Here is a 24625-nt window from a genome sequence, read left to right on the forward strand (position 1 = left end):
CAACATCTCTGATCAGAGAAGGAAGTCTATACCGAAAGGAGAGTGCTGGGTAAGAGAAGGCCCTGCTGTCTGCTCAATTGTAAATCCTCAGGATAGTCAGGCCTGCATTCTGGGATCGAAAAAACCTTGATGCTATGCATGGGGTAACAAGATGTTGAAGACGTAACCAAGCATATATGGTGAAGTTGTTGTCAATTTATCCTTTTTTGTAAGCTACTTTCATTTTTTTCAAGCAAATTAAAAAAATCAAATTAATCAATACATGTTTTACATTAAAAAAATATATATGTGCAAGTAAACAAATATATATTTTGTTCACTTTGGCATTTCAGGTTAAAAACGCAAATATAAAATCACGATTAGAAAAGTTTGGTGAAATATAACGCATATGAAAACGTTATTCGTGCTGTCTTCGCATTGTGGTTGTTAGCTGTTGCTATGGGCAGCAGCCTTGCTTGACAACGATGCGTAGTGTGCGCGTGCGCATTATCGAAGAATGATGCATTGTGGGATTTTGAGATACTGGAGATCAGTGATTGCAACATTTTATAGTAGTCGGTCTCTTTTTTCATAATAACAGAAAGAATATTTTTAGCAAGTAATTGACCCATACAGCAGATGCCATGAACGCGTCAGTGGCCAAAAAGACACAAGAAACATTGGGCAAAGTGATAAAGAAGCCTCCTCTTACTGAAAAATTACTCAGTAAGCCGCCTTTCCGATACCTGCACGACATATTCAGTGAGGTGAGAAAAACGGCTAACGGTATCTGGCTAACTAACTATCGCTAGAGATATTGAAAGCTTTCCCGACTAGCGTTAGACATGATGAGGTTGGTTTCCAGCTAGCATTAACTGTCTTTAACAAGGTGAAACAATGACTAAAACTGGTATGAGTTTGTCTAGAAGGTGTTGGGGATTAGCTAGATAGCTAATATACCTAGCCAGTTGGTAGCTAGATTAGGTAACATAGACTGGCTGTTTTAACGTTACTGGGATGGTTTCATTTTAATGTTTGGTAACATATGTGTTTCACTTAATTTTTGGGAGTCAGCATTAGCCTTGATTGCTTTGTCATTTCCAGCTAACCCCGTAGCGTAACGGCTTTTATATCAGCGTGTTAGCTTGCTCACACAGTCACTTAGTGGCTGTAGGCTAGACTAAATGTTTAGCGAGCTGTAGCGTCTGTTTGTTGCTAGGCGCTCCCGTCTGTAAGGTATCTACAGGTAAACTAAACGATACCGAGTTAGACAGTAACATTCGTCGCTTTGCCGCTTAGTAGCTTCCACAAAGATAATACTGCGTTATTACAGTTTGTCAAATAAAAGTAAAAACGAAAATAACTTATAACAATGTAACTAACGTAAACATTAGCATTTGCGTAGTGGGGAAAATCAGTTAGCTTAGCGCGAGTTAAATCAAAAGGGCAAAAAGCCGAAACCTTGGCTATCTGAAGTTTATGTCCGTGGCTAAGTTAGCTATCATGTTTATATAGCCAGGTAACAGGATAACTCGTTGCTAAGTTAGCGTAGCTAGTACATCTGAGATATCTGGTTAAATTGCTGGGTTGGCTGCATAAGTGAACTTGGACCGCTATCTTGGTTTGGTTTATCCTAGGTAGCCGAACAGAGTGAAATAATGTCTTTAGTGATAACCATCCGTCCAGACCCTCAACAGAACAATAATTTCTCGCTCAACAAACATTAGCCTCCTGAAGAATAAAGCGTACTTCAAAGCGTGTAGCTTATGCTGTCTTGCTCAGTCTAAAATAAAAACAGTGATGCAGATTTTAATTAAACGGAATAGCAAAACTAGCAGCAGTAAGATAAACGCCTAGCAATAAGTCCTATTAAGAACGAATTCCCTACTCTTGTTAAATTAGAGTAATCATGTGTTTAAATACCAAATCGTGTGCGTTTAAAAAAGGAGTTTGCCAGCAAGTTTGCTGTATTGTAACAGTAGAATTGGATTATGTATTTTCTGTTGTTATGATTAGCCTAAGTAATTGGTGGTATCAAAGAACTTTAAATTAAGGTTTTTTTTTTTCCTTTCAGGAGTGAGATACGAGAGTCCTTTGTAATAGTTGATGTTAAGTACAATATCTTATTATTGGGTTTTGAAACTCTTGCATTTTTACCCCACACATGCAATATTACTTGCTGAACAACTAGTTATTTATGTGGTTTGTGTTATTAATTTCTGCTGTGCTAATAATGTGGCACGATTTAAAACCAAAAATGTGGTTTTTGGGTTGGATTTTAAAATAAGAGCAAGGACCGAATCGCACCCACAGTTGTTTGTTCGGGACAGAAAAGGTGTCTGAAGTAGAGGTTTGGGTCAGGGCAGGGCGAAAGTCTTCACGGGTTGGCAGGTGTTGGGTGGGTGTCATGTTTGAAATACAACACAGGCCTGACATCGTCCTGCAGGCGAGGCTCACCCAAGCTTATCCGGGGGCCCAGGCCAGCATTATGGAGCATCCCAAGCAAATAATGAAGTCTCGACTAAAGGTCAAGCTGACTGTGTGTGGAGGACAGGACAGGTGTGCAGCCATAGGCCGTTCTGTTTGCGGTGTGTGTTTTGGGAAGTAGCAGTTAAGCTCTGCGAGGTCTCACCTTTCAGTGTAGAGCCATGCATATTTGATTGGGTCATGTGTCGGCACGTTGGACTAGGTTGCACTGGTTGTTTATGAGTCTTACCGTTAAAAACTCCCTACTGTGGAAGCCGCTCCCGTTTTCTCATTCGCGAATGGAATTGGGTATCGGGGTGTGTAGAAGTGCGCAATAGGGTATTATTTCGTTCACGTGAGTACCGGTATAATTTCAAAGACAGCTATGCTTTTGGCATCGCATCGTAGGCTAAAAAAATAACTAAGTCTGTGCCCGATTGCTTAAAACAATTTGTTTCTAACAAAGTTTAAAGTTTTAAGTCTCTCACCGCAAATATATATATATATATATATATATATATATACAGTAAAGTAGATCTTTAGGAGTGTTGTATAAACTCTCATATATAATGTAAGTCAAGTGCAGACATATTTCTATAATTAAGAAAACCAATAATACCAAAATGAAACCCAACTGGACAGAGAACAAGAGGGTTATTCTCTTTGAGGAGATTGGCAAATGAAAAAATATTCTGCAAAGTACATTCAACTTGGCCAGCAACCTACACATTTCATCTTTTGCATGAATTGTGCTATATCAATAAATTTTGATTGATTGATAGAAAAGGCAAAAAAATAACCGATAAAATCAATGCAATTAATCTTGCTGTAAAATGCTCTGTGGAGGTTATAAACATATAAAAGTATTTCCTTTAATACAGTATATTAAATATGACAGAATATTTCCCTTTTAAGTGGTTGACATGGGTACCTTAAAGTTGGTTACTAAGGAGTGTTTTATGACGCATAACTTATTGGAGTGGGTCCTTTAATAGTAATCCTAGGCTACCAGATGAGTTAGGCTAGTATACTAGCTCACTTAATTTTAGGCCTGTTTTTTTTTTTTTTTTTTTTTGACTGTACCATGTGTGCTTTGCAAGAACATCTGTCTGCCTGATCCAGGCTCGCCTAGCCTTGTTTTTAGAATGCTAGAATATTGTTGCTGAAAATATTAGTTTTCATGATTTGTGATAAGTCCACTCCATTCTGTTCGTACAGGTAATACGGACTACAGGCTTTATGAAGGGTCTTTACTTGGAGGCAGAAATGAAATCAGACAATGTGAAGGTAAGAGATTCTCAGCTGTGTGTTCATATGCTAATACTACCCTATTCTCTGCAGTGCGTTCAGCACATATTCTATTAATTGAAGTCATTGATTGGTAGAAGTGTCTACTCTACACACATTAGCTACTAAGAGTGCAAAAAATAATCCCCGGCCAATAAACAAGGATTAAACAGCTGCTTCATTACCAGGACAGTCCAAGATAAAAACAGAAGGACTGTTACGTGGATAGCTCCACAGGGACTAACCCTTAATAAGCACAGAGTGCTTCAGTTATTTTTATTTTAGGTTAGGCCCTGTGAAGTAACCCAGGCAAGGAACCTACATTATGTGCACACGCCTATTTTCCTTGTTTGCTAGGAAACAAGAATTAATGTTATTTTTTGCTTGAAAATGACCAGTGCTAATAAATGAATAGTAACAAGGCAGTGGGGGTATGCTTGTTTTTTTTACTACTGAAGACTTCTGTACCAGTTCTTAATTATAAAACAACGGATGAATTGGTTTAACATAATCCTTTGTCATTTCATTTTCATTCGGGGGAATTCAAAAGTAAATGGCACACCCCTTAAGAGATGATTTTGTTGCAAACCTGAAGGAAACCAGAAGTTTCACATATCAGTGAATGTTACTGTTGTCTTACCCTGATGGTGGTAATACAAGACTGGGTGCGAAGCTTCGGGACAGAGCGTTCTGCTGTAGCACAATAGCTGGGGTACGCCTTCCCAGTGTGAGCGTGACTGTAAAACGTGTGTCTGAAGTGAAACCCCCGAGGCTGTGCTCCGTCGTCCCAGCATGTCACCAGCTAATGGCTCGGTCAAAATCCACAATCCCCATCCTGGGTTAACATGGGGTAAACTCACCCCCCTCCTATGCATGATGAGGGGTAAAAACACTGCTGTAAAACTGCCTTATCCCCCTCCTGGGGTACTGTGGGGTAAAAACACTGCTGTTATACTCCCTTATCCCCCTCCGGGGGTACTGTGGGGTAAAAACACTGCTGTTAAACTCCATTATCCCCCTCCTGGGGTACTGTGGGGTAAAAACACTGCTGTTAAACTCCCTTATCCCCCTCCTGGGGTACTGTGGGGTAAAAACACTGCTGTTATACTCCCTTATCCCCCTCCTGGGGTACTGTGGGGTAAAAACACTGCTGTAAAACTCCCTTATCCCCCTCCTGGGGTACTGTGGGGTAAAAACACTGCTGTTATACTCCCTTATCCCCCTCCTGGGGTACTGTGGGGTAAAAACACTGCTGTTATACTCCCTTATCCCCCTCCTGGGGTACTGTGGGGTAAAAACACTGCTGTAAAACTGCCTTATCCCCCTCCTGGCGTACTGTGAGGTAAAAACACTGCTGTTATACTCCCTTATCCCCATCTGGGGTACTGTGGGGTGAAAACACTGCTGTTATACTCCCTTATCCCCCTCCTGGGGTACTGTGGGGTAAAAACACTGCTGTTATACTCCCTTATCCCCCTCCTGGGGTACTGTGGGGTAAAAACACTGCTGTTAAACTCCCTTATCCCCCTCCTGGGGTACTGTGGGGTAAAAACACTGCTGTTAAACTGCCTTATCCCCCTCCTGGGGTACTGTGGGGTAAAAACACAGCTGTTAAACTCCCTTATCCCCCTCCTGGGGTACTGTGGGGTTAAGACACTCCTGTTAAACTCTCTTATCCCCCTCCTGGGGTACTGTGGGGTAAAAACACTCCTGTTAAACTCCCTTATCCCCCTCCTGGGGTACTGTGGGGTAAAGACACTCCTGTTAAACTCCCTTATCCCCCTCCTGGGGTAATGTGGGGTAAAGACACTCCTGTTAAACTCCCTTATCCCCCTCCTGGGGTACTGTGGGGTAAAAACACTGCTGTTAAACTCCCTTATCCCCCTCCTGGGGTACTGTGGGGTAAAAACACTGCTGTTATACTCCCTTATCCCCCTCCTGGGGTACTGTGGGGTAAAAACACTGCTGTAAAACTGCCTTATCCCCCTCCTGGGGTACTGTGGGGTAAAAACACTGCTGTTATACTCCCTTATCCCCCTCCTGGGGTACTGTGGGGTAAAAACACTGCTGTTATACTCCCTTATCCCCCTCCTGGGGTACTGTGGGGTTAAGACACTCCTGTTAAACTCTCTTATCCCCCTCCTGGGGTACTGTGGGGTTAAGACACTCCTGTTAAACTCTCTTATCCCCCTCCTGGGGTACTGTGGGGTAAAAACACTGCTGTTAAACTCCCTTATCGCCCTCCTGGCGTACTGTGGGGTTAAGATGCTCTGTAAAGCCACAGGCCACAGTCCGCGCGGTGGTGGTGTTTTAGGGGGCACATGAGACCCGAGGCTGTATCCGAGCAGCGATCCGGGCCGTGCCGAAGAGCGCACCTGACGCTGCTCCCAGAGAGCAGGGTGTGCCCCGCCCGGCCCGGCCCGGCCCAGGCCCGCATGCATAATGAACGGCCCTCACGCCCGCGGGAGTGACGCCGGAGAGCAGGGACACATGAAAGGGGCTATTTTCAGCCTCGCTGAGCGCAGCGCGGTAGAAACGCGGCTGTGCTCCGGATCACTTGAGGACCCGCGCGACGCTGCTGCTGCTGCTGCTGCTGCTCAGCTGGGAATGCGTCACAATGGCTCCGTGTGCCTGGACCTGCGTATGAACCTGGACATACGCAAGGGTCCATCTGAGAACTATAGCATGTCCTCTTGTGCTTACCATCTCAGAACAATAATATTATTATTAATAATAATAATAATAATAATAATAATAATAATAATAATAATAATAATAATAAGTTTGTAAAGTGCCTTTCCAGGTGGTGTTCTATAAGCTGGATAATTGAGAGAGAGCTGCACATTAAGCAGTTCAGAATGCTAAATCAAATATTATGTTGTGTAGTATTTTACAGAAACGCCCCCAAAGGCATCCTTCTGGGACCTTTTACCCCTGTCCTCAGTGGTCTTACAGGAGGACTCTAAGATGGCGTTCCTCTGGTTGTGATGATGTCATTTGTCTGTTCTCCATGTCCCCTTGGTCCTACAGGAGGCGGACTCTTACATGGCGTTCCTCTGGTTGTGATGATGTCATCTTTCTGTCCCCCTCATACCTACAGGAGAAGGAGGCTAAGATGGCGTTCCTGCAGAAGGCCATAGACGTGGTGGCGCTGGTGAGCGGGGAGGCCCTGGCGGTGCGGCCCGCGCGGATCGTGGCCGGGCACGAGCCCGAGAAGACCAACGAGCTGCTGCAGGCCATCGGCAAGTGCTGCCTGAACAAGGTCAGCGCCTCAACACCGCGGCCCAGCGCGGGCCTAAGACGGGCCTGCGTTAGCCAGATAGCCCCTAAAGACGACATGTACCCATTACTCTATAATTAATGAGACGTCAGGCGTATCCGTGCTGGTGGTAATTGCACCCACGGGACTGTGAGGGTAGACGGAGGTTCTGTAGAACAGGAGCGGGGGACTGCTCTGGAGTGTGTCCCTGTAACCACGGAGATTACTCCTGACTGAGCCGTGTTGCTGTAATTCATTAGGACTGTCACAGGGGCGGGGGTGCGGGTGTTTGGGTCTCTCCTCTCGGTTTGGGCAGGGGCGCGGGGGGGTGGGCAGGGGCGCGGTGGGGGGGGGGGGGCTGTGATTAGCGGGGATCGGCGCTCAAGCGGGTCTGCCTTGCTCCGCAGCTGTCCAGCGAGGAGGCGGTGAAGAGGGTGCTGGCAGGGGACCGGCCGGACCCGCGGGGGAAGCCCAGCACCTCCTCCAAGTCCCAGGACAAGGAGAACCGCGAGGGGAAGGAGCGGCAGCGGGACAGGGAGGTGAGACACGGGACAGGCCTGGGGGGGGCGAGCACGACCCCCAGGAGCACAGTCTACCCCCAGGAGCACAGTCTGCTTCCTCTTAAAGGCCACAGGCTGGCTCCCCCTGCTGGTGGGAACGGGAGGGCTGATTAGTGTTTGCTGCCGTGTGGTTTTTCCAGGAGAAGAAGGAGGCGAAGGAGCAGAGCGGGAGCAGGGAGGAGAAGGGCCCGGGTCCGCAGCGGGAGGAGGGCCGCCGCCCCCCCCCGGAGAAGGACCGCCACCGGGAGGGGGAGCGGCCCGACAAGGCGCGCGACCGCGAGCGGGCGAAGGACCGCGACCGAGACGAGAAGAAGGACAAGAGCCGCGACGGGGAGAAGGACAAGAGCCGCGACAGAGAGAAGGACAAGCCCCGGGAGAAAGAGCGGGAGAAGGACAGGGAGAAGGACAGGGAGAAGGCCCGGGAGCGGGATCAGCACAGGGACCGGGACCGAGAGAAACGCAGGGACCCCGACAAGGACCGCGAGCGGGAGAAGGACAAGGGCAGAGAGCGCCACAAGGAGCCGGAGGAGAAGAGCAAGGAAGCGGAGAGAGCGGAGAAAAAGGTAGCCCTGCTCTTAGCTCGCGCGGCGCGGCCCCTGCTCTCAGACACACGGAGCGCTGAGCTAATCCGCTCTTTCCTGTCTGGCTGCAGCCCAGGGCTCCGGAGGAGACGAGGAACCGCCAGCCGCCGGAGCAGCCGGTTAAGACCGTAAAAGCCGAGGCAGAAGAGGTGAGCTCTCCTTTCACCGCGACGCGGCAATGCTCACCGTAACCTGGGCCTATCCCTGAATCATGAATGTGTCTGTCCCTCATGGGCCCTTATCCCCTTCATATGCACAGTTCACACCACACACAGCCACCTTAGCTCTGTGTTGGCGCACGTCACACTCAACCTACGGTGTCACAGTTTCTTGTGATGAGGTGTGTGTGTGTGTGTGTAGGGAGGATAAATCATTGCTGACCCATATACCTTCATTTACCGAGTTGTGAAATTGATAGGGTGCACACACTCGGGAGGCTGTGGACTTGTGCAGAATTGTCCTTACTCCGCTCACACTGAAAGATGGTCTGGAGGGGATTCATTTGGGTCCATCGTGTTAGCCGCTGGACACATTTAAAAAAATATGGATATACGCTAGTTATTCTTTGCTAGGTATTCTGTTCTTTTGTTATTCTAGGTAGCCAATTTTGTAAAGAAAAGATAAACATTAAGTACAAATGTCAGTGCAGCAATATAACAAAAAAGACTCTTTACCGGAGCAGTGATGTGTAGAATTTCACATCAAAGTAGTTAAAGTAGTAATAAATGTATTTTGTGTCAGTTGGGCCTGGCCTGGTATTTTAGCAGGTCTCTAAATGACGTGCGTGTGATCGCAGGGCCGGGGAACTCCTGTGCGCGAGCTCTTATCACTCAGGAAAAAGGGCACTTTAAATTCCCCCACTCCAGTGTAATTAGAATCAGTTGAGCCTTCATTTTGGCATTGAACGATGTGAATATCAGCCAAAGTCCGGCCGGCCAGATTGTTTTTCAGAGTCGACGTTGTGAGATTGTGTTTGAAATGGACGGGAGGATGCAGAAGGCAGCTCTGAGTGGGAGACATTGTGCTCACGAAGCCGCTGATACATCACGTTATTAGGTTTTTATCACTGGCTGTTTCTGGGGAACGGCGCGTGTAGATGTGGGCTGAATCCTGCTTTAAAATGCACGGGTCGGCTGAGACGACCGTAGCGGTCGTTGGTGGGACGCGGTGGAGCGATGTGACGGAGTAACGATGTGTGCACTGTGTTTCTGACAGCCTCCGTGCTCACCGGAGGCAGAGGTAAGGCCTGTCACTGTCCTCCCCAGCTAGCATAGCCCCCAGCTAACGCAGCCCCCAGCCCAGCTAGCGTAGCCCCCACCCCAGCTAGTTTAGCCCCCAGCCCAGCTAGCGCAGCCCCGTCCCCAGCTAGCGCAGCCCCGTCCCCAGCTAGCGTAGCCCCCAGCCCAGCTAACGCAGCCCCCAGCCCAGCTAGCGTAGCCCCCACCCCAGCTAGTTTAGCCCCCAGCCCAGCTAGCGCAGCCCCGTCCCCAGCTAGCGCAGCCCCGTCCCCAGCTAGCGTAGCCCCCAGCCCAGCTAACGCAGCCCCCACCCCAGCTAGCGCAGCCCCGTCCCCAGCTAGCGTAGCCCCCAGCCCAGCTAGCGCAGCCCCGTCCCCAGCTAGCGTAGCCCCCAGCCCAGCTAACGCAGCCCCCACCCCAGCTAGTTTAGCCCCCAGCCCAGCTAGCGCAGCCCCGTCCCCAGCTAGCGCAGCCCCGTCCCCAGCTAGCGTAGACCCCAGCTAGCGCAGCCCCGTCCCCAGCTAGCGCGACTCCCCCCCCCCCGAGATACGCTGTGCTTCTGAAGCTGGGTCAGCGTTAGCCACAGCCGCGCGTGTTTCTGCTTGCGCTGGGTCCTTCTGTACTATTATTAGCATCTGTATGCTATCGCTACGGGGGTTTAGCCCTGCCTTGCTGGCCTGGGGACGCAGATTTGTATGATTTTACTCTGTTGCCGTATTTGCTTTAAAGGAATAGCAGTGACAGGTGTGCAGTGGTAGAGCTGCTATTTTGGTGCCTAGTTGTGTTTTTTGTTTGTACAGCCTGCAGACATCTCTGAATCCCAGGTATAAGTGCAATATTCACCAGGATTATGTTTCTTGTGTTCGTGTTGCTTTTGTTATGTTTCCCTGTGTTCCCTGAGCCTACGGGTCTCTCTTCCTTTGAGACTCGCTCTGTGTGAGTCTCTCTCTCTCTCTCTCTCTCTCTCTCTCTCTCTGTGAGACTGTATTGCATGTTTGTGGGCTTGAGACCACAGGGCTGTGCTGTGTATCCCTCTGTGTGTCTCTCTGTTTGAGCGCTGTTTGTTCCTCATTTGCTGTCCGGGTCTCTTCAGTGGCAGCGTACATCTAAGCCTTTAGTGGCTGATCTAAAGGATGTGTTTGACATTTCTGGGCAGAAAAACCGGCTCAGCCCCTGTTCCTCCTCTCTGTCCCCCAGTCAGGGAGCCCCGCCCGAATACCGCGCCCCTCGTCCGCCAAGGGACAACGGAGACGACCCAAACACGGAGGCCAAGGTGACCTCAGCCAGCCGGAGCCCGTCCACACCCGTTCTCTTCACTGGCTCTTACGGGCTTAGCCACTGCTCCAGATGCATTTTTATCGAAATCATTTTTAATGTTCTCGATCTGAGGAAGATTGCCCTGTTTTGAAAATGTTGTCGCTCAATTAGAGAGCGCATTGCTGGGAACACGACTGCTGCACTCCTGTTGTTTTCTTTAATCCATTAGTCCATCTTTCTCTCTGCCAAGAGTGAGGTGTGTGTCTTTACTAAGATAAAAAATGCTTTTAGAGGAATTGATTGGTGACCTTAAGAAATGACCTCTGTTGGGCACTTGACAGATGACTTATTTAATGCATCTCAAAGCAGGGCTGGTGAGCGGTCAGTGGGATGTTGTTTGTGAGTACGGATGCAGATGAAATGATTGTGACATTCTTTTTTCATTCTTTTTTTCTCAGATGAAACGGACAGTGAAGGAGGTGAGCATTTATATGGGTGGGGTGGCATTTCCCCATTCTGTCCATAGGTGGAGCTGTTGTTGTACTTTGTTGTAATGTCGTTCAAAAAAAGCAATGCTTGGTTCCTGAAATCTCTTAAAATGTATTTTTTGTAATGAGGATGATGTAGCTTGTTTCTTTTTTTTTTAAATTAAGTTTAAATTGAATTTAAAACAAACTGATGACAAGATGTACAGTGTGCAGAAAAAAACAAATCATTGTAGATCTCAGTAAAAGCTATGATTAACATCAACGCAAGTCATTAAAATGTAAGGCAAGGCAGTTTTATTTTACATCCAGCGAGAATTCAATGAGCTTTACAAAAATACATAAAAGTAGATAACTGTTTATAAATGTTGTGTAAATAAAGGAAGATACTTAGTTAGGGGCAGTGGTTATGAGCGATTGTAAGCCTCCGATGCCGGCTTGCTCTGAAGAAACACGGTTAAGAGAGTCAGGTATAGCAGTGTGGAGAATGTGTGGAGTGAGGACAGAGAAGATCCAGATGGCAAACAGGGACTGTAAAGGGATTGGAGAGGCAGCGCAGTAGAATGGAATAAGAGCAGGAAGCTGAGGGGGGAATAAGAGCAGGAAGCTGAGGGGGGAATAAGAGCAGGAAGCTGAGGGGGAATGAGGGCAGGAAGGTGTATGAATTGAGCTCCATGTCCTCCTGTTCTGTGTCGCAGAGGCTGACTCTCCCTCCACGGAGAAGCCGGCTCACCTGGAGAACGGAGACGCTACGGACTCCGCTCCTCCTCAGGTCGCCCCGAGGTCAGCCTTTCCCCTCTCCCTCTCTCCCTCTCTCACTCTCTCCCCCTCTCCCCCTCTCCCTCTCTCTCCCTCTCCCCCTCCCCCCCTCTCCCCCTCCCTCTCTCCCTCTCTCCCCCTCCCCCTCGCCGCCGCCCTCTCTCTCCCTCTCTCCCCCTCTCCCTCTCTCCCTCCCCCCCCTCTCCCCCTCTCTCCCTCTCCCCCTCCCCACTGGCGGGGGGGCTGGAGGTTGTGTGATAGGCAGATTAGTGCAGCTCCAGGGCAACAGGCAACCGGTTTGTTACAATTAGAGGTAATGACCTCCACAGCCCCCCAGGTCTGTGGCTACGGCCAATTTCACATCAATGGGTGAGAGAGCCCCAGCTTCAGAGGCCTGGCAATCACCCTGCCTCTCTGGAGCCTGCGTGTGTAGTCCCCCCCACCGCAGTGAACACGCCAGCCTCTCCGGCCTGCGATTAGCACACAAACCCCTGACCTCAGCTCACAGCAATGCAGCCCAGGCTGGGAGAGATAGCGCTGCTGATAGAGCTGCGTGTGTGTGCAGTGCTGCATGTGTGCTGATAATGCTGCATGGGAGGATGTGGTGAATGTGCAGTGCTGCATGCGTGCTGATTGTGCTGCATGGGAGGATGTGGTGAATGTGCAGTGCTGCATGCGTGCTGATTGTGCTGCATGGGAGGATGTGGTGAATGTGCAGTGCTGCATGCGTGCTGATTGTGCTGCATGGGAGGATGTGGTGAATGTGCAGTGCTGCATGTGCGGTGATTGTGCTGCATGGGAGGATGTGGTGAATGTGCAGTGCTGCATGCGTGCTGATTGTGCTGCATGGGAGGATGTGGTGAATGTGCAGTGCTGCATGCGTGCTGATTGTGCTGCATGGGAGGATGTGGTGAATGTGCAGTGCTGCATGCGTGCTGATTGTGCTGCATGGGAGGATGTGGTGAATGTGCAGTGCTGCATGTGTGCTGATTGTGCTGCATGGGAGGATGTGGTGAATGTGCAGTGCTGCATGTGTGGTGATTGTGCTGCATGGGAGGATGTGGTGAATGTGCAGTGCTGCATGTGTGCTGATTGTGCTGCATGGGAGGATGTGGTGAATGTGCAGTGCTGCATGTGTGCTGATTGTGCTGCATGGGAGGATGTGGTGAATGTGCAGTGCTGCATGTGCGGTGATTGTGCTGCATGGGAGGATGTGGTGAATGTGCAGTGCTGCATGTGTGCTGATTGTGCTGCATGGGAGGATGTGGTGAGCTTGTGCACAGTGCTGCATGCGTGCTGATTGTGCTGCATGGGAGGATGTGGTGAATGTGCAGTGCTGCATGTGTGCTGATTGTGCTGCATGGGAGGATGTGGTGAATGTGCAGTGCTGCATGTGTGCTGATTGTGCTGCATGGGAGGATGTGGTGAATGTGCAGTGCTGCATGTGTGCTGATTGTGCTGCATGGGAGGATGTGGTGAATGTGCAGTGCTGCATGTGCGGTGGCTGGAGGTAATAACAGCATGGCCTGGTTTCCCACAGCGCCAGGAGGATACCCCGGCCGAGCAGCGCTCGCCCCGCCCCTCCCCGGGTCAGGAAGCAGGAGAGCCACACAGAGGCGCCCCCTGCTGAGAGGTGAGAGCACTACACTTACGTCCGCTTCATCGCCAGAAATGCTGATCGTAATGTACTCCACACATCCATCACTGATCAAAACACCTTCTACAGATATGTTGTACAGTACACATTCAGGATTTCTCCAGGAATACCTGTATTTGGAATTGTAATATTATAATGCATTTCATTTTTGTCACTAAACATGCAGGGTACAGTATTCATAAAAATTTTAATTGAATGAATCCACACAAATGGCAGCTTAGTGTATTTAAATTAGTTCTTGTGCATTCACTCACAGAATGCCTGCGCTGTCTGTTTTGTCTCTGATATCACTTGTACCTTCAGCACCATTAAAGGCTGCACATTAATCCTGCCTGCTGCTTCCTGGAGATCTGTCGTGTTCGGCTCTTAGCCAGCCTCATTGGGTAACATTAAAGGAACAGTGTAGCGGCCTGCGCTGGAAAGGCAGTGGCGGTTGTAGTGGTTGTGTAGGTAGCTGAACGCCGGTGTGAGAGCTGTGCTGTGTCTCCGGGCTCCTGCGGCTCCTGCAGGCTGGCCAGCTCCAAGCCGCCCGCGGCGGTGATCGTAGACGGGAAGAAGCTCTCCGAGGACGAGGACGAGGACGAGCAGTTTGTGGTGGAGGACGCCCGCCCCCCTCCCATGCCCGAATTGGAGACGGTGAGTGCGGGACCCCTGTGGGAGGGTCAGGGGAGGGACGGTTAGGAGCAGGTAGCGTGTTGCACGCTCACAGGGCTGCAGTGCTAAGGTACGCTCACGTTAGCGTGTGTATCAGCGGCTCGTCGTAGTGGTTTTCTGTGAGGGGAACCAGTGAGCACAGGTTCAAAAATTTTGTGTTTATGGTGCCACCAAAACTGTTCTGAAAGCAGTTATACCAAGAGATGGTCTGGAATAAAGCATACGCCTATGATGTCACCACCAGAAACGCATCCGGGGGTAGGGCAGGTTTTAGATGGAAATTTTAGATGGAGGTTGAAAAAAATTTAAAAATAGTGTGGATACGAACTTGCAACCTCTTGTGCTACCTTTGGCTGTGCAGCATGCGCAGTGCAGGGACGGGCTAATAAAGGTCCGTTGCAGTGGTGTTAAACCCATCCAGTACCTGCAGTAAACGGGTCCCTCTCTCTCCAGGAGAGCACAGAGGAGCTGCAGGGGGAGGAGAAGCACGGTAAGAAGACCTCGCAGACGCCGTGTGCACGCTTTTCACTCTGGATTAAACCAATAAAGTTTTTAATGTGCTCATTGAAATATTAGTTCCTTATATTTTAGGGGTTCCACTGTGGGGGAAAAAAACAGTAGGAAAGATTCAGTCGAATCGAGAATGGAATCCCAAGTCCAGTACTTCATAAAAACTATAAATGTATGAATGAATTAACAATGAGTGAACTAAATGAATGTGAAACAAAGAATGACCACCCCACATTGCCATTTAAGTTGATTTTTAAAAAATTATTTTTATATTTGAATGTTTCTCTGCCACTTTCTAACAATAACAAAAGCAAAACATTTCAAAGTAGATTAATATCAAGCACATGGAAAGGAGAACTGTTAATAGTAACACCAACAGGATTCTGTAGAATTACAGTTGAAAAGCATTCTGATAGCAGTCTAAAGGCACCAACGAAGGCCAAAAATGATCTGTTTATCAGGCTAGCTATTTGGTTAGCCTGAACAAAAAGTCAAATAAAACTAATCCTCCTTTCTTTGCTCTCATTTTCCAGGCGGGCTGGTGAAAAAAATCCTGGAGACCAAGAAGAACTACGAAACGTCGCCGTCCTCGCCGAAATCCAAAGACCAGGTACGACACGAGCGCGCCGGAGGAGCTCGGCAGATACTGCCCTCAGCGTTTCGCTAGATGGCGCTGTTGTGCCGCCGTGGCCTCGTTCAGGCAGACCCCGGGTTTCACAACAGACCCCTTCTCTGCGCGATAAGCTGTGTTCTGGGAAACGCAGTACCCGAGGGATGTGTGTTTCCATGCGTTTGGCGGGGAGGCCGATGGCACGCAGTCTCTGGGCTGAGCGGAGCTGCCTTGCTAATGGGGTGTGTAAGTGTAACTGTGGGTCTCCAGACTGGCTATCGAGATATCGCCCCCCCCCCCCCCCCCCCGGACCCGCGAAACCACACGCGTGTTACCGCCGCGGCGTAGCCCCGCCCCCTCGTCCTCGTCTCCTCGGCCACGTCGGCGCGTTGCGTTCGAGGAAGCGGACGCGTTCCGGAGCGACGAGGGCCGTCGTCCGAAGCGCGACGAAGCCGCCACGTTTTAAAAAGCGCTGGATTCCGTTTGTGTGCTTTGGTGTTTTATCAGCTGGCCGGTGTGTTAGCCATAGCGGTGTGTTAGCCGTAGCGTGACGGCTGCGGTCTCGCAAGCGCGCTCGTGTTTATCAACAGAGACGGAGCCGCGATCAGCAGACCCAGTCTGTTCCTCATTTTCCCTCGCCGGAGTGAAATGGCACCGAAGGAATTTCTCCTTCTCTAATATCACTGGAAGTCTCCACTGTAGAAGGTGCATTCAGAGGCCTCTGTGACGCCATTTTGGCTCTTTTTCCGTACTGTTTGTTATGGCAGATGTGCCTCCATTCTAGCGGGTGTAATTTAGCTGCTGTAGCTCTCCTGGAGGCTCCTGCAGTCAGTGACTGTGTGTGTGAGAGTGTGAGTGAGTGAGTGTGTGTCAGTGCGAGCGGCTGCTGGCTGTTTGGATAGCGCCTGGGTCTGCGGTGCTGTGGTCAGTGCCTTGGCGGAATGCGGGGTCTGCTTTGGGTGGTCCTCCCAGCTGTCCCGCGTCCCGCCGCCCTCTGACGAGCGCTGTTTTCCAGCTCCGCTCATGCAGAAACCCCCCGTCCCACCGGCCGCTCTCCTGTCCGAGGCCCAGCCCCGCCGCTCTGCATGAGACCAGAGTCGTTACCCTCTCCGGCAGCTCCAGCACTACAGGTTTACACATGAGATCCTGTTCCACCGCAGCGTTACCTATAAGATCCTATTCCACAGCAGGTTTACGTATGTGATCCTGTTCCACTACAGGTTTACACATGAGATCCTGTTCCACCGCAGCGTTACCTATAAGATCCTATTCCACAGCAGGTTTACGTATGTGATCCTGTTCCACTACAGGTTTACACATGAGATCCTGTTCCACCGCAGCGTTACCTATAAGATCCTATTCCACAGCAGGTTTACGTATGTGATCCTGTTCCACGACAGGTTTACACATGAGATCCTGTTCCACCGCTGCGTTACCTATAAGATCCTATTCCACAGCAGGTTTACGTATGTGATCCTGTTCCACTACGGGTTTACACATGAGATCCTGTTCCACGGCAGCGTTACCTATAAGATCCTATTCCACAGCAGGTTTATGTATGTGATCCTGTTCCACGACAGGTTTACACATGAGATCCTGTTCCACCACAGGTCCTGCCCAGTTTGCTGTCTAAAGAACCCTAATGACTTCTTTCCTGACTTCAGAGTATCAAGTTTCATTTTAATGAACACATTTCTCCCGTGTAGTCATGGCTTTTAGTCGTGGACTGTAAAAAAAAAAAAAGGAAGTAAATATTGAGCTTCCTGACACGCAATGGTAGATATTACATTACCGCAGCCATTTATTTTTCTTATTTATCTTTTCTTAATTAATTACATTTCTTAAACTCTTCACTCAGGGATTGATCTTGATAGTGTTGTCACTAGGATTCATACTTTGCAAATGTAAACGGTTTGAAACGGGTAATCGATATTGCTACCACATAGCTGGGGGCAATAACTGTCGTGTGCATGTGTGTACAGGACAGCAGCAGTTGTGTGGAACCTATAGTGTGTGTATGTGTGTGTGTGTGTGTGTGTGTACAGGAGAGCAGCAGTTGTATGGACCCTATAGTGTGTGTGTGTGTATGTGTGCGTGCGTGTGCGTGTGTGTGTGTGTGTGTGTGTGTGTATGTATGTGTGCGTGCATGCGTGTGTGTGTGTGTACGGGAGAGCAGCAGTTGTATGGACCCTATAGTGTGTGTGTGTGTGTGTGTGTGTGTGTGTGTGTGTGTGTGTGTGTGTGTGTGTGTGTGTGTGTGTGTGTGTGTGTGTGTGTGTATGTGTGCGTGCATGCATGTGTGTGTGTACAGGAGAGCAGCAGTTGTATGACCCCTATTGTGTCTGTGTGTGTGTATGTATGTGTGCGTGCGTGCCTGCATGCGTGTGTGCGTGTGTGTGTGTACGGGAGAGCAGCAGTTGTATGGACCCTATAGTGTGTGTGTATGTATGTGTGTATGTGTGCGTGCGTGTGCGTGTGTGTGTGAATGTATGTGTGCGTGCATGCGTGTGTGTGTATGTATGTGTGTGTGCGTGCGTGTGCGTGTGTGTGTGTACGGGAGAGCAGCAGCTGTATGTTGCCGTTGGAGGCTCCTCTCTCAGCGAGGCTGAGGCATGGTCTGTGTGTTTGGGGGCGACCCTCGCTCTGACCCCCAGATCTCTTGTATATTATGCTAAGCCGTTTCTCTGAGGGAGGCTTTCTTTATTTGGATGACTCCGGACCTTCGGAGCAGCTGCGTTTTCTTAAGAGGAATTTTCCCCTTCGCCTTTCCCTCCCTGCGCAATGCGCCGGAGTTAGCCGCCGCGACGGTTAGCGGGCGTAAATAAACGCCCGGCCAGAAGCGGGCGGGGGTGGGGCGGGGGGGACGAGCGGGACGAGCAGGAAAATAAACGCTCGCTCCGCCCGGGCCCGCGACTTCCTGAACATTCCCCGTCTGGCGCGGGAGCGGAGCCGCCGGGTTCGAGCCGCCCCGCAGGAAGCCCCGAGCGTGCCGCCCTCTGACCCCGGGGCTGCGGGTTTGAACCCCCAGTAGGACCCAAAGCAAAGCTCTGGTCTGCGTCCACAGTTCAGATTCGTCCTGAGCTTTGGCTCGCAGAGTAAATGCGGACATATTAATGTTAATAATGGTGACTGTGGAACTGGTTTTTGTAAAGACGGATAATAGGAACTAACACTTGCTTTTAGTTGTCAGTCACAGTTAAGGAAAGGTGTTGTTTGGATCCAGTTCACATTGCAGTGCGGGCAGTGCAGGGTGCGGCCAGTGCAGGGTGGGGGCAGGCTGTGCAGGGTGGTGGCATGGAGTTCTGGGCTGGGAGGTCAGGGATGAGCCCCAGGGGGGCGGGCGACCCTCTGCTCCCTCCACTGCACTCCCGCTATTTTTATGATGTGGCTGAAGGAGAGTACGGCTCCCCCCAGGGTTGAAACCCCCCCCCCCCAAACTCAGCTGTGTTCCTTTGCAGTGCTCACCGCACTGGCCCGCCTCATCCTCAGCCATAGCCTCAGCCCCTCTCCTCTCTCCGTCACCCTGTGTGAGAGACCCCCGGCTTCTGCTGTCCTCCCCCTGCTGCTCATGATCTTTCTGGAAAACAATTTAGGGCTTTCTTTCCCTGAAGCTTAAAATGCTGTTTTAATTATGTTCATTCATTGTGCTAAACTTAGTATGTAGTTAAACCTTATTAAATCTTGCTGATACTCGTAATATATTGTAAATAGTAAAATAAAATGTGTATGATCAGAAGAGGAAGAAAAATAGAAATCATTTCTACTTGAGAAAAGATAGATTTTCAAGTAAGTTTTTTTGAGTGTGTTATTTGCTCTGAGTGATGTCATTTTAATGTCCATCTTCCATCTTCTGTGTAAGTCCTGTCTCTCCTGCATTTCCTGCTGGTGTGAGCACTGTCCCACAGCGGCCTGGGGTGCGAGAGGGAGGTGGGGGGTAGGGGATGGGAGGAGGCCATCTCTGAGTCACCTGCTCTAGGAATACCCCCCACCCCCCCCACCCCCAACTGAGCTGATGGGAAAAGCAGCTCTGGCCTGGTGCTCTGTTTGTTCTAGAGAGAGAGAGAGAAACGCAGCTGCGCGTGGGGACTGCAGGGCCCGACCGAGGCCTAAACGCAGCCGCGCATGAGGACTGCAGTTAGCCAGCGTGCTAGCCTAGCCCTGTACTCTGCAGGCAGATAGCCAGCGTGCTAGCCTAGCCCTGTACTCTGCAGGCAGATAGCCAGCGTGCTAGCCTAGCCCTGTACTCTGCAGGCAGATAGCCAGCGTGCTAGCCTAGCCCTGTACTCTGCAGGCAGATAGCCAGCGTGCTAGCCTAGCCCTGTGCTGAACAGCCTTTGTTTCGTAGGCCTTTTTGGGTGCTCTCAAAGTCCACCCACATCCCAGGAAGCCATTACATATCCCAATCCGGACTCACTGCAATGATTCTAAAAAGGTGGCGTGTCAGAAATCGTGCTCGCTTCCGGTAGCATAACGTCAGGAAAGACTCCCTTTCCGGAGCGGGAGAAAACCGCGCCGCTAGCCGGCCGTGAGAACGACAGAAATAAGGCCGGCCCAGAACGGAAACCGCAGGACCACAGGGCTTCTGAAGGTCTCCTGCAGACCTCACCGTTCAGATGTACACGTTAGGCCCGTGTCTGTGTGCGCAGCTTGTGGGGAACGGCGGGCTTGTATATTTCTGTTTGGCCGGAGTGTGAAGTTCCCAGGTGCTCCCTGCGTTAGCGACTTTAGCACGTTTTTCATTCGTTAGGCTTGAAAAGGGCACGGGCGCAGCGTTTGCTATTGAATCCTGCTGTGAAGTAACCACACTGCTCCTTATGAACGGTTCAGCGTGTGTGTGTGAGAGAGAGAGAGAGAGAGAGAGAGAGAGAGAGGGTGTGTGTGTATGCGTGTGTATGACAGAGAGTGAGGTGAGTGTGAGTCTGTGGGTTCATGTGTGAGTGAGTGTGTGTGTGTGTGAGTGAGGTGTGTGTAGCGTGTGAGTCTGTGGGTTCATGTGTGTGAGTGAGTGTGTGTGTGTGAGTGAGGTGTGTGTAGCGTGTGAGTGTGTATTTTAGGGCTGTCGGTTCTCATGAGATCTCACTGGAGTCCAGACGTGCTGAAATGCTGAAAGCTGGAGTAGATGGAAAGCGCGTGATTATGCTGTGCGTGTTAGATGTAGATGTAGATGAAAGAGGCTCTGCTCTCTCTCTCTCTCTCTCTCTCTCTCTCTCTCTCTCTCACTCACTCTTTCTCCTTCTCTCTCTCCCTCTCTCTCTCATTCCCTCCTTCTCTCTCCCCCCCCCCCCAGGGGCGCTCTGCGGTGTCGGAGGCCTCTCAGCGGAAGGAGAGGGAGCTGGTGTCGCGGGAGATGGACAGGCTGCGCTCCTCCATCCAGACGGTGTGCCGCAGCGCGCTCCCCCTGGGGAAGATCATGGACTACATCCAGGAGGACATGGACTCCATGCAGAACGAGCTGCAGACCTGGAGACGCGAGAACCAGGAGCACGCGCAGGCGCTGCTGCAGGAGCAGAGGTACACGCCCCTTAGACCTGCAACACACGCCCCTTAGACCTGTAACACACGCCCCCTTAGACCTGCGGGACACGCCCCTCATACCTGTAACACACGCCTCGTTAGACCTGTGGGACACACCCCTTAGACCTGTAACACACACCCCTTAGACTTGTAGCACACGTCCCTCACACCTGCAACACACGTCCCCCACACCTGCAACACATGCCCCGTACACCTGTAACATATGGCCCCTCACAAATGTGTAAATAACAAGTGTAACTACAAGTGCCAGAACGGAGTAGGCAGCATCACTGGTGATGGTGATGTAGCGCCTCTCCCGTGGTCCTGCGACAGGGTGACGGACGCGGCGGTGGAGCCCCTGAAAGCCGAACTGAGCGAGCTGGAGCAGCTCATCAGAGACCAGCAGGACAAGATCTGCGCCGCCAAGTCCAACATCCTGAGGAACGAGGAGAAGATCCAGAAAATGCTCTCCAGCATCAACTTCTCCTCCAGGACGTGAGAGCCGCCGCGGGCCCACACAGACCGGAGCACTGACACGCGGAGCACTGACACGGAGCCCTGACACGGAGCCCGCGGCCTGCTTCAGCTCCACCTCAGCTCTGAATGACGTGCAGGTACGCGGGCCTGACGGACGCTCGGTGTCTGTGACTGAATGAAAGAGTGGCCTTCCACCTGAGAGCTCCTGGGCTGCTATACCAAATACAACCCCCTGGCCTGCATGGCCCTCCCCCCAGCCCCCTGGCACCTCCCTCCAGCCTGCCTGGCCCCTCCCCCATCCCAACTGGGCCCTACTGGCCCCTCCCCCATCTCAACCAGCCCCACTGGCCCTCCCCCAGGCCTAGGTTGCCCCTTCACATTTAAGGTGCCTTCTGTAAGCACAGCGCTTCCCCCACGTGGCCCCGCCCCTCCCAGCGTGACCCCGCCCCTGGTTGGTGTCCAGGTCTTCTCTGTGTTTCCGAGCTGGCCCTCTCTCTCTCTCTCTCTCTCTCTCTCTCACCCTCAGCCGTTTAAGCACAACTGTCCCGTCGAGCTTCTGCCCGCCGCCCGGCTTTATTCAGCTCCAGCTCACCCATCATTAGCCCCGTATTTGAAACCCAGGGACAATATTTTTGAGGTGCGCTACACCACAGGATATTCTAGGCCAGGGACCTCAGAGTCATATTCTGGGAGGCCGCTGTGTTTGCTGGTTTTCTGTACTTAAGTGCTTTATTAAAGTCACTGATTGGCTGAAGAGTCTACACGCCGATGCCTCGATTGGCTGCGGATTGAAAGGAAATCACAAAAACCAGCGGCAGCTGCAGCCCTCCTGGACTGGAGTTTGAGACCCCTGCTGATTGACAGGAGTCTAACGGACACACTGCCTTAGAAACAGACACAGGCACACGCACACACACACACACACACATAAGCGCACACACACAGGTCAGTCTGGACCAGTGATCAGTCAGGTGTCATTCGCAAATGCGTTCGTTTCCCTGGGGTTTGGAACATCAGCTGACTGAATGTTCCGTGGGGTTTGGAACGTCGGTGGACTGGGCGTTCCGTGGGGTTTGGAACGTCGGTGGACTGGGCGTTCCGTGGCGGTAAGGTGATGCCAAATGGCGGAAAGGCAGCTCTCCTGACGGGCTCCACTGCACTTTAAAATAAGCACCATTTACCTGGCTGAGAGAGGAGGGAGCGGGGAATTTTCCTCACCTGATTCAAAACACTGTCAAGGACTTAGTCAGGCCCCAGAGCTGTTCGCTGGCTACAAAGCTAGTCGAGTTACCTGTAAGCTGGCCGTCTGTAGTGGGTTGGCTGTACTAGACTAACTCCCCGTGACACAGCTACTTTGCCATTTCTGCCGTTTGCACATGTAAGCTTTTTCTTCGCTGAGGACATTTCTAGGGTTTTAGGAAAGTTGGGTTAGTTCAAAATAGATGCAGTAATAGGGGTCTTTTGGTCATTTCAATGTCTTCGTTTCCTGTTCAAAAGCCAAAAAAGCCGAACACGATATGTGTTCACAGTTACTCCCAACACAAATAAATGTGCTGTCTACCGCCCCCTTGTGGACACAAAAATCTAATTAATTATATTTTGGTGTGCTTGTAATCCTTGATTAAACCTTATAAATAAACCTTATATAAATTAGTTCTTACAAAAAATTTAAGCAATACTGCAATTGTCGGCCTTAAATGTTTTGCACTAAAATAAACTGGATGGTACAGATGTTTCAATGAATTGTTCAAAAATACATCTTGCTTTTAACTTAAAATTTCTTGGAGCTGTAATGTTTTACAAAATGTGATGGTATATGCTCTTGAAAAACAATTGAGCTGAATCAAGCATTGTCAATAATAGAACTAAATGTATTGAATGTAGCCACCAGTCAGTAAGCAGAACCAGAATGTTTTACTTCAATTGGTTGCAAATACAATCTTTATATTGTATTTATATTATATAAAATTGAATGTCAAATTGGCGATAATACCAGACCTCCACCAAATGATAATTTTGCATCAGTATTATATGAGCAATTACGAAGATCCCTAAATGATTTCTAAAGATATTTTATTGTAAACGGAGCACGTGTTTCTGAACTCTCTCACCTTCTCGGCTCTCTAAATGATATTTCTCTGTGTGTTTCTGGTAGGGGACTATGTACACTGTAAACTGATTGTACCATACCCATTTTTTCATATTGTATATTATGTATATTTTGAGCCTGTATCATAGTTCACAAATGACAATAATTTTTGTAGTGGAGTGAAATAAATGGTTACATTTCAGTTAGAAGCTGTCTGTCACTGTCCTTATTCTCACACTGATTTCACATTCAGAAATGTTCTACAAAGAAGATCCAATAACACATTTTTGTACATCCTTTCAGGCCATAAACTGTTCCCAGATTTGGAAGTTTGTTTCATCCATTAGCAGGATTTAGCTGGTTGAGCACGGCACCTGAAAGCACTCTAATAATTTGATGAAGGATCAGTTTCAGTTTGAAGCTTAAAGACCAGTGTATGACTGTCGGAAGAGTGTATGAAAGGTATTTAGGTGCCATGGTGGAAAAAAGGTTGAACAGCATGTGGTGCTTCAACTTAAATGTGTGTGTGTGTGTGTGTGTGCATGTTCGTGTGTGCCCTTGTGTGTGCATGCATGCGGGTGTGTGTATTTGCGCACGCACGTGTGTGTGCGTGCATGTGTGTGTTCTGTGTGTGTGTGTGTGCGTGTGTGTTTAGTAATTTGTAAAAACGAGCGTGTCTTTTTCCCGTAGCTGTGGGGGGGGGTGTGTGTGTGTGTGTGTGTGTGTGTGTGTGTGTGCTCTGTGTGTGTGTGTGTGTGTGTGTGTGTTCTGTGTGTGTGTGTTTAGTAATTTGTAAAAACGAGCGTGTCTTTTTCCTGTTGCTGTGGGGGTGTGTGTGTGCATGTGTGCGTGTGTGTTCTGTGTGTGTGTGTGTGTGTGTGTGTGCTCTGTGTGTGTGTGCGTGCATGTGTGTGTTCTGTGTGTGTGTGTGTGCGTGTGTTTAGTAATTTGTAAAAACGAGCGTGTCTTTTTCCCGTAGCTGTGGGGGTGTGTGTGTGTGTGTGTTCTGTGTGTGTGTGTGTGTGTGCGTGTGTGTTCTGTGTGTGTGTGTGCTCTGTGTGTGTGTGTGTGTGTTTAGTAATCTGTAAAAAGTGGAGCGTGTCTTTTTCCCGTAGCTGTGCGGCTGTGTGTTTACAGAGCTGGGCTCTGGGCTGCCAGTGTAGCGGTCTGAGTGAGTGACACATGGAGCAGTCTGCTCCGCTGTTTATTTCTAAAGGCCACAGCATTGTGTCCAGGGCCCAGC

The 24625-nt window shown here is 49.9% G+C and overlaps 1 protein-coding gene across 2 annotated transcripts; it reads left to right on the forward strand.

Annotated features, from left to right (window-relative positions):
• The first annotated feature begins 504 nt into the window (after nt 1–504).
• On the forward strand, nt 505–23588 carry traf3ip1 (TNF receptor-associated factor 3 interacting protein 1). Of its 2 annotated transcripts, XM_035394459.1 has the most exons (16): nt 505–746; nt 3664–3732; nt 6833–6994; nt 7399–7530; nt 7692–8114; nt 8204–8281; nt 9348–9371; nt 10568–10643; nt 11086–11106; nt 11811–11895; nt 13412–13504; nt 14038–14164; nt 14636–14672; nt 15226–15302; nt 20590–20813; nt 21150–23588. In XM_035394459.1, the coding sequence occupies exons 1-16, from the start codon at nt 624–626 to the stop codon at nt 21313–21315; spliced, it is 1917 nt and encodes a 638-aa protein (XP_035250350.1). In that variant the 5' UTR covers nt 505–623; the 3' UTR covers nt 21316–23588. The 2 variants fall into 2 exon arrangements, with proteins under 2 accessions (XP_035250350.1, XP_035250351.1); XM_035394460.1 differs by lacking the exon at nt 9348–9371 and having other exon boundaries at nt 624–746.
• Nucleotides 23589–24625: the final 1037 nt, after the last annotated feature.

The sequence above is a fragment of the Anguilla anguilla genome, chromosome 15 (assembly GCF_013347855.1).
Source record: "Anguilla anguilla isolate fAngAng1 chromosome 15, fAngAng1.pri, whole genome shotgun sequence".
Lineage (NCBI taxonomy): Eukaryota > Metazoa > Chordata > Actinopteri > Anguilliformes > Anguillidae > Anguilla > Anguilla anguilla.

Coding starts and splice junctions, on each gene's coding strand:
- traf3ip1 (XM_035394459.1), top strand. CDS start 624: ATGAACGCGTCAGTGGCCAAAAAGACACAAGAAACATTGGGCAAAGTG. Junction 9,372..10,567: donor CGTGCTCACCGGAGGCAGAG/GTAAGGCCTGTC, acceptor TCTGTCCCCCAG/TCAGGGAGCCCCGCCCGAAT. Junction 15,303..20,589: donor CGCCGAAATCCAAAGACCAG/GTACGACACGAG, acceptor CCCCCCCCCCAG/GGGCGCTCTGCGGTGTCGGA.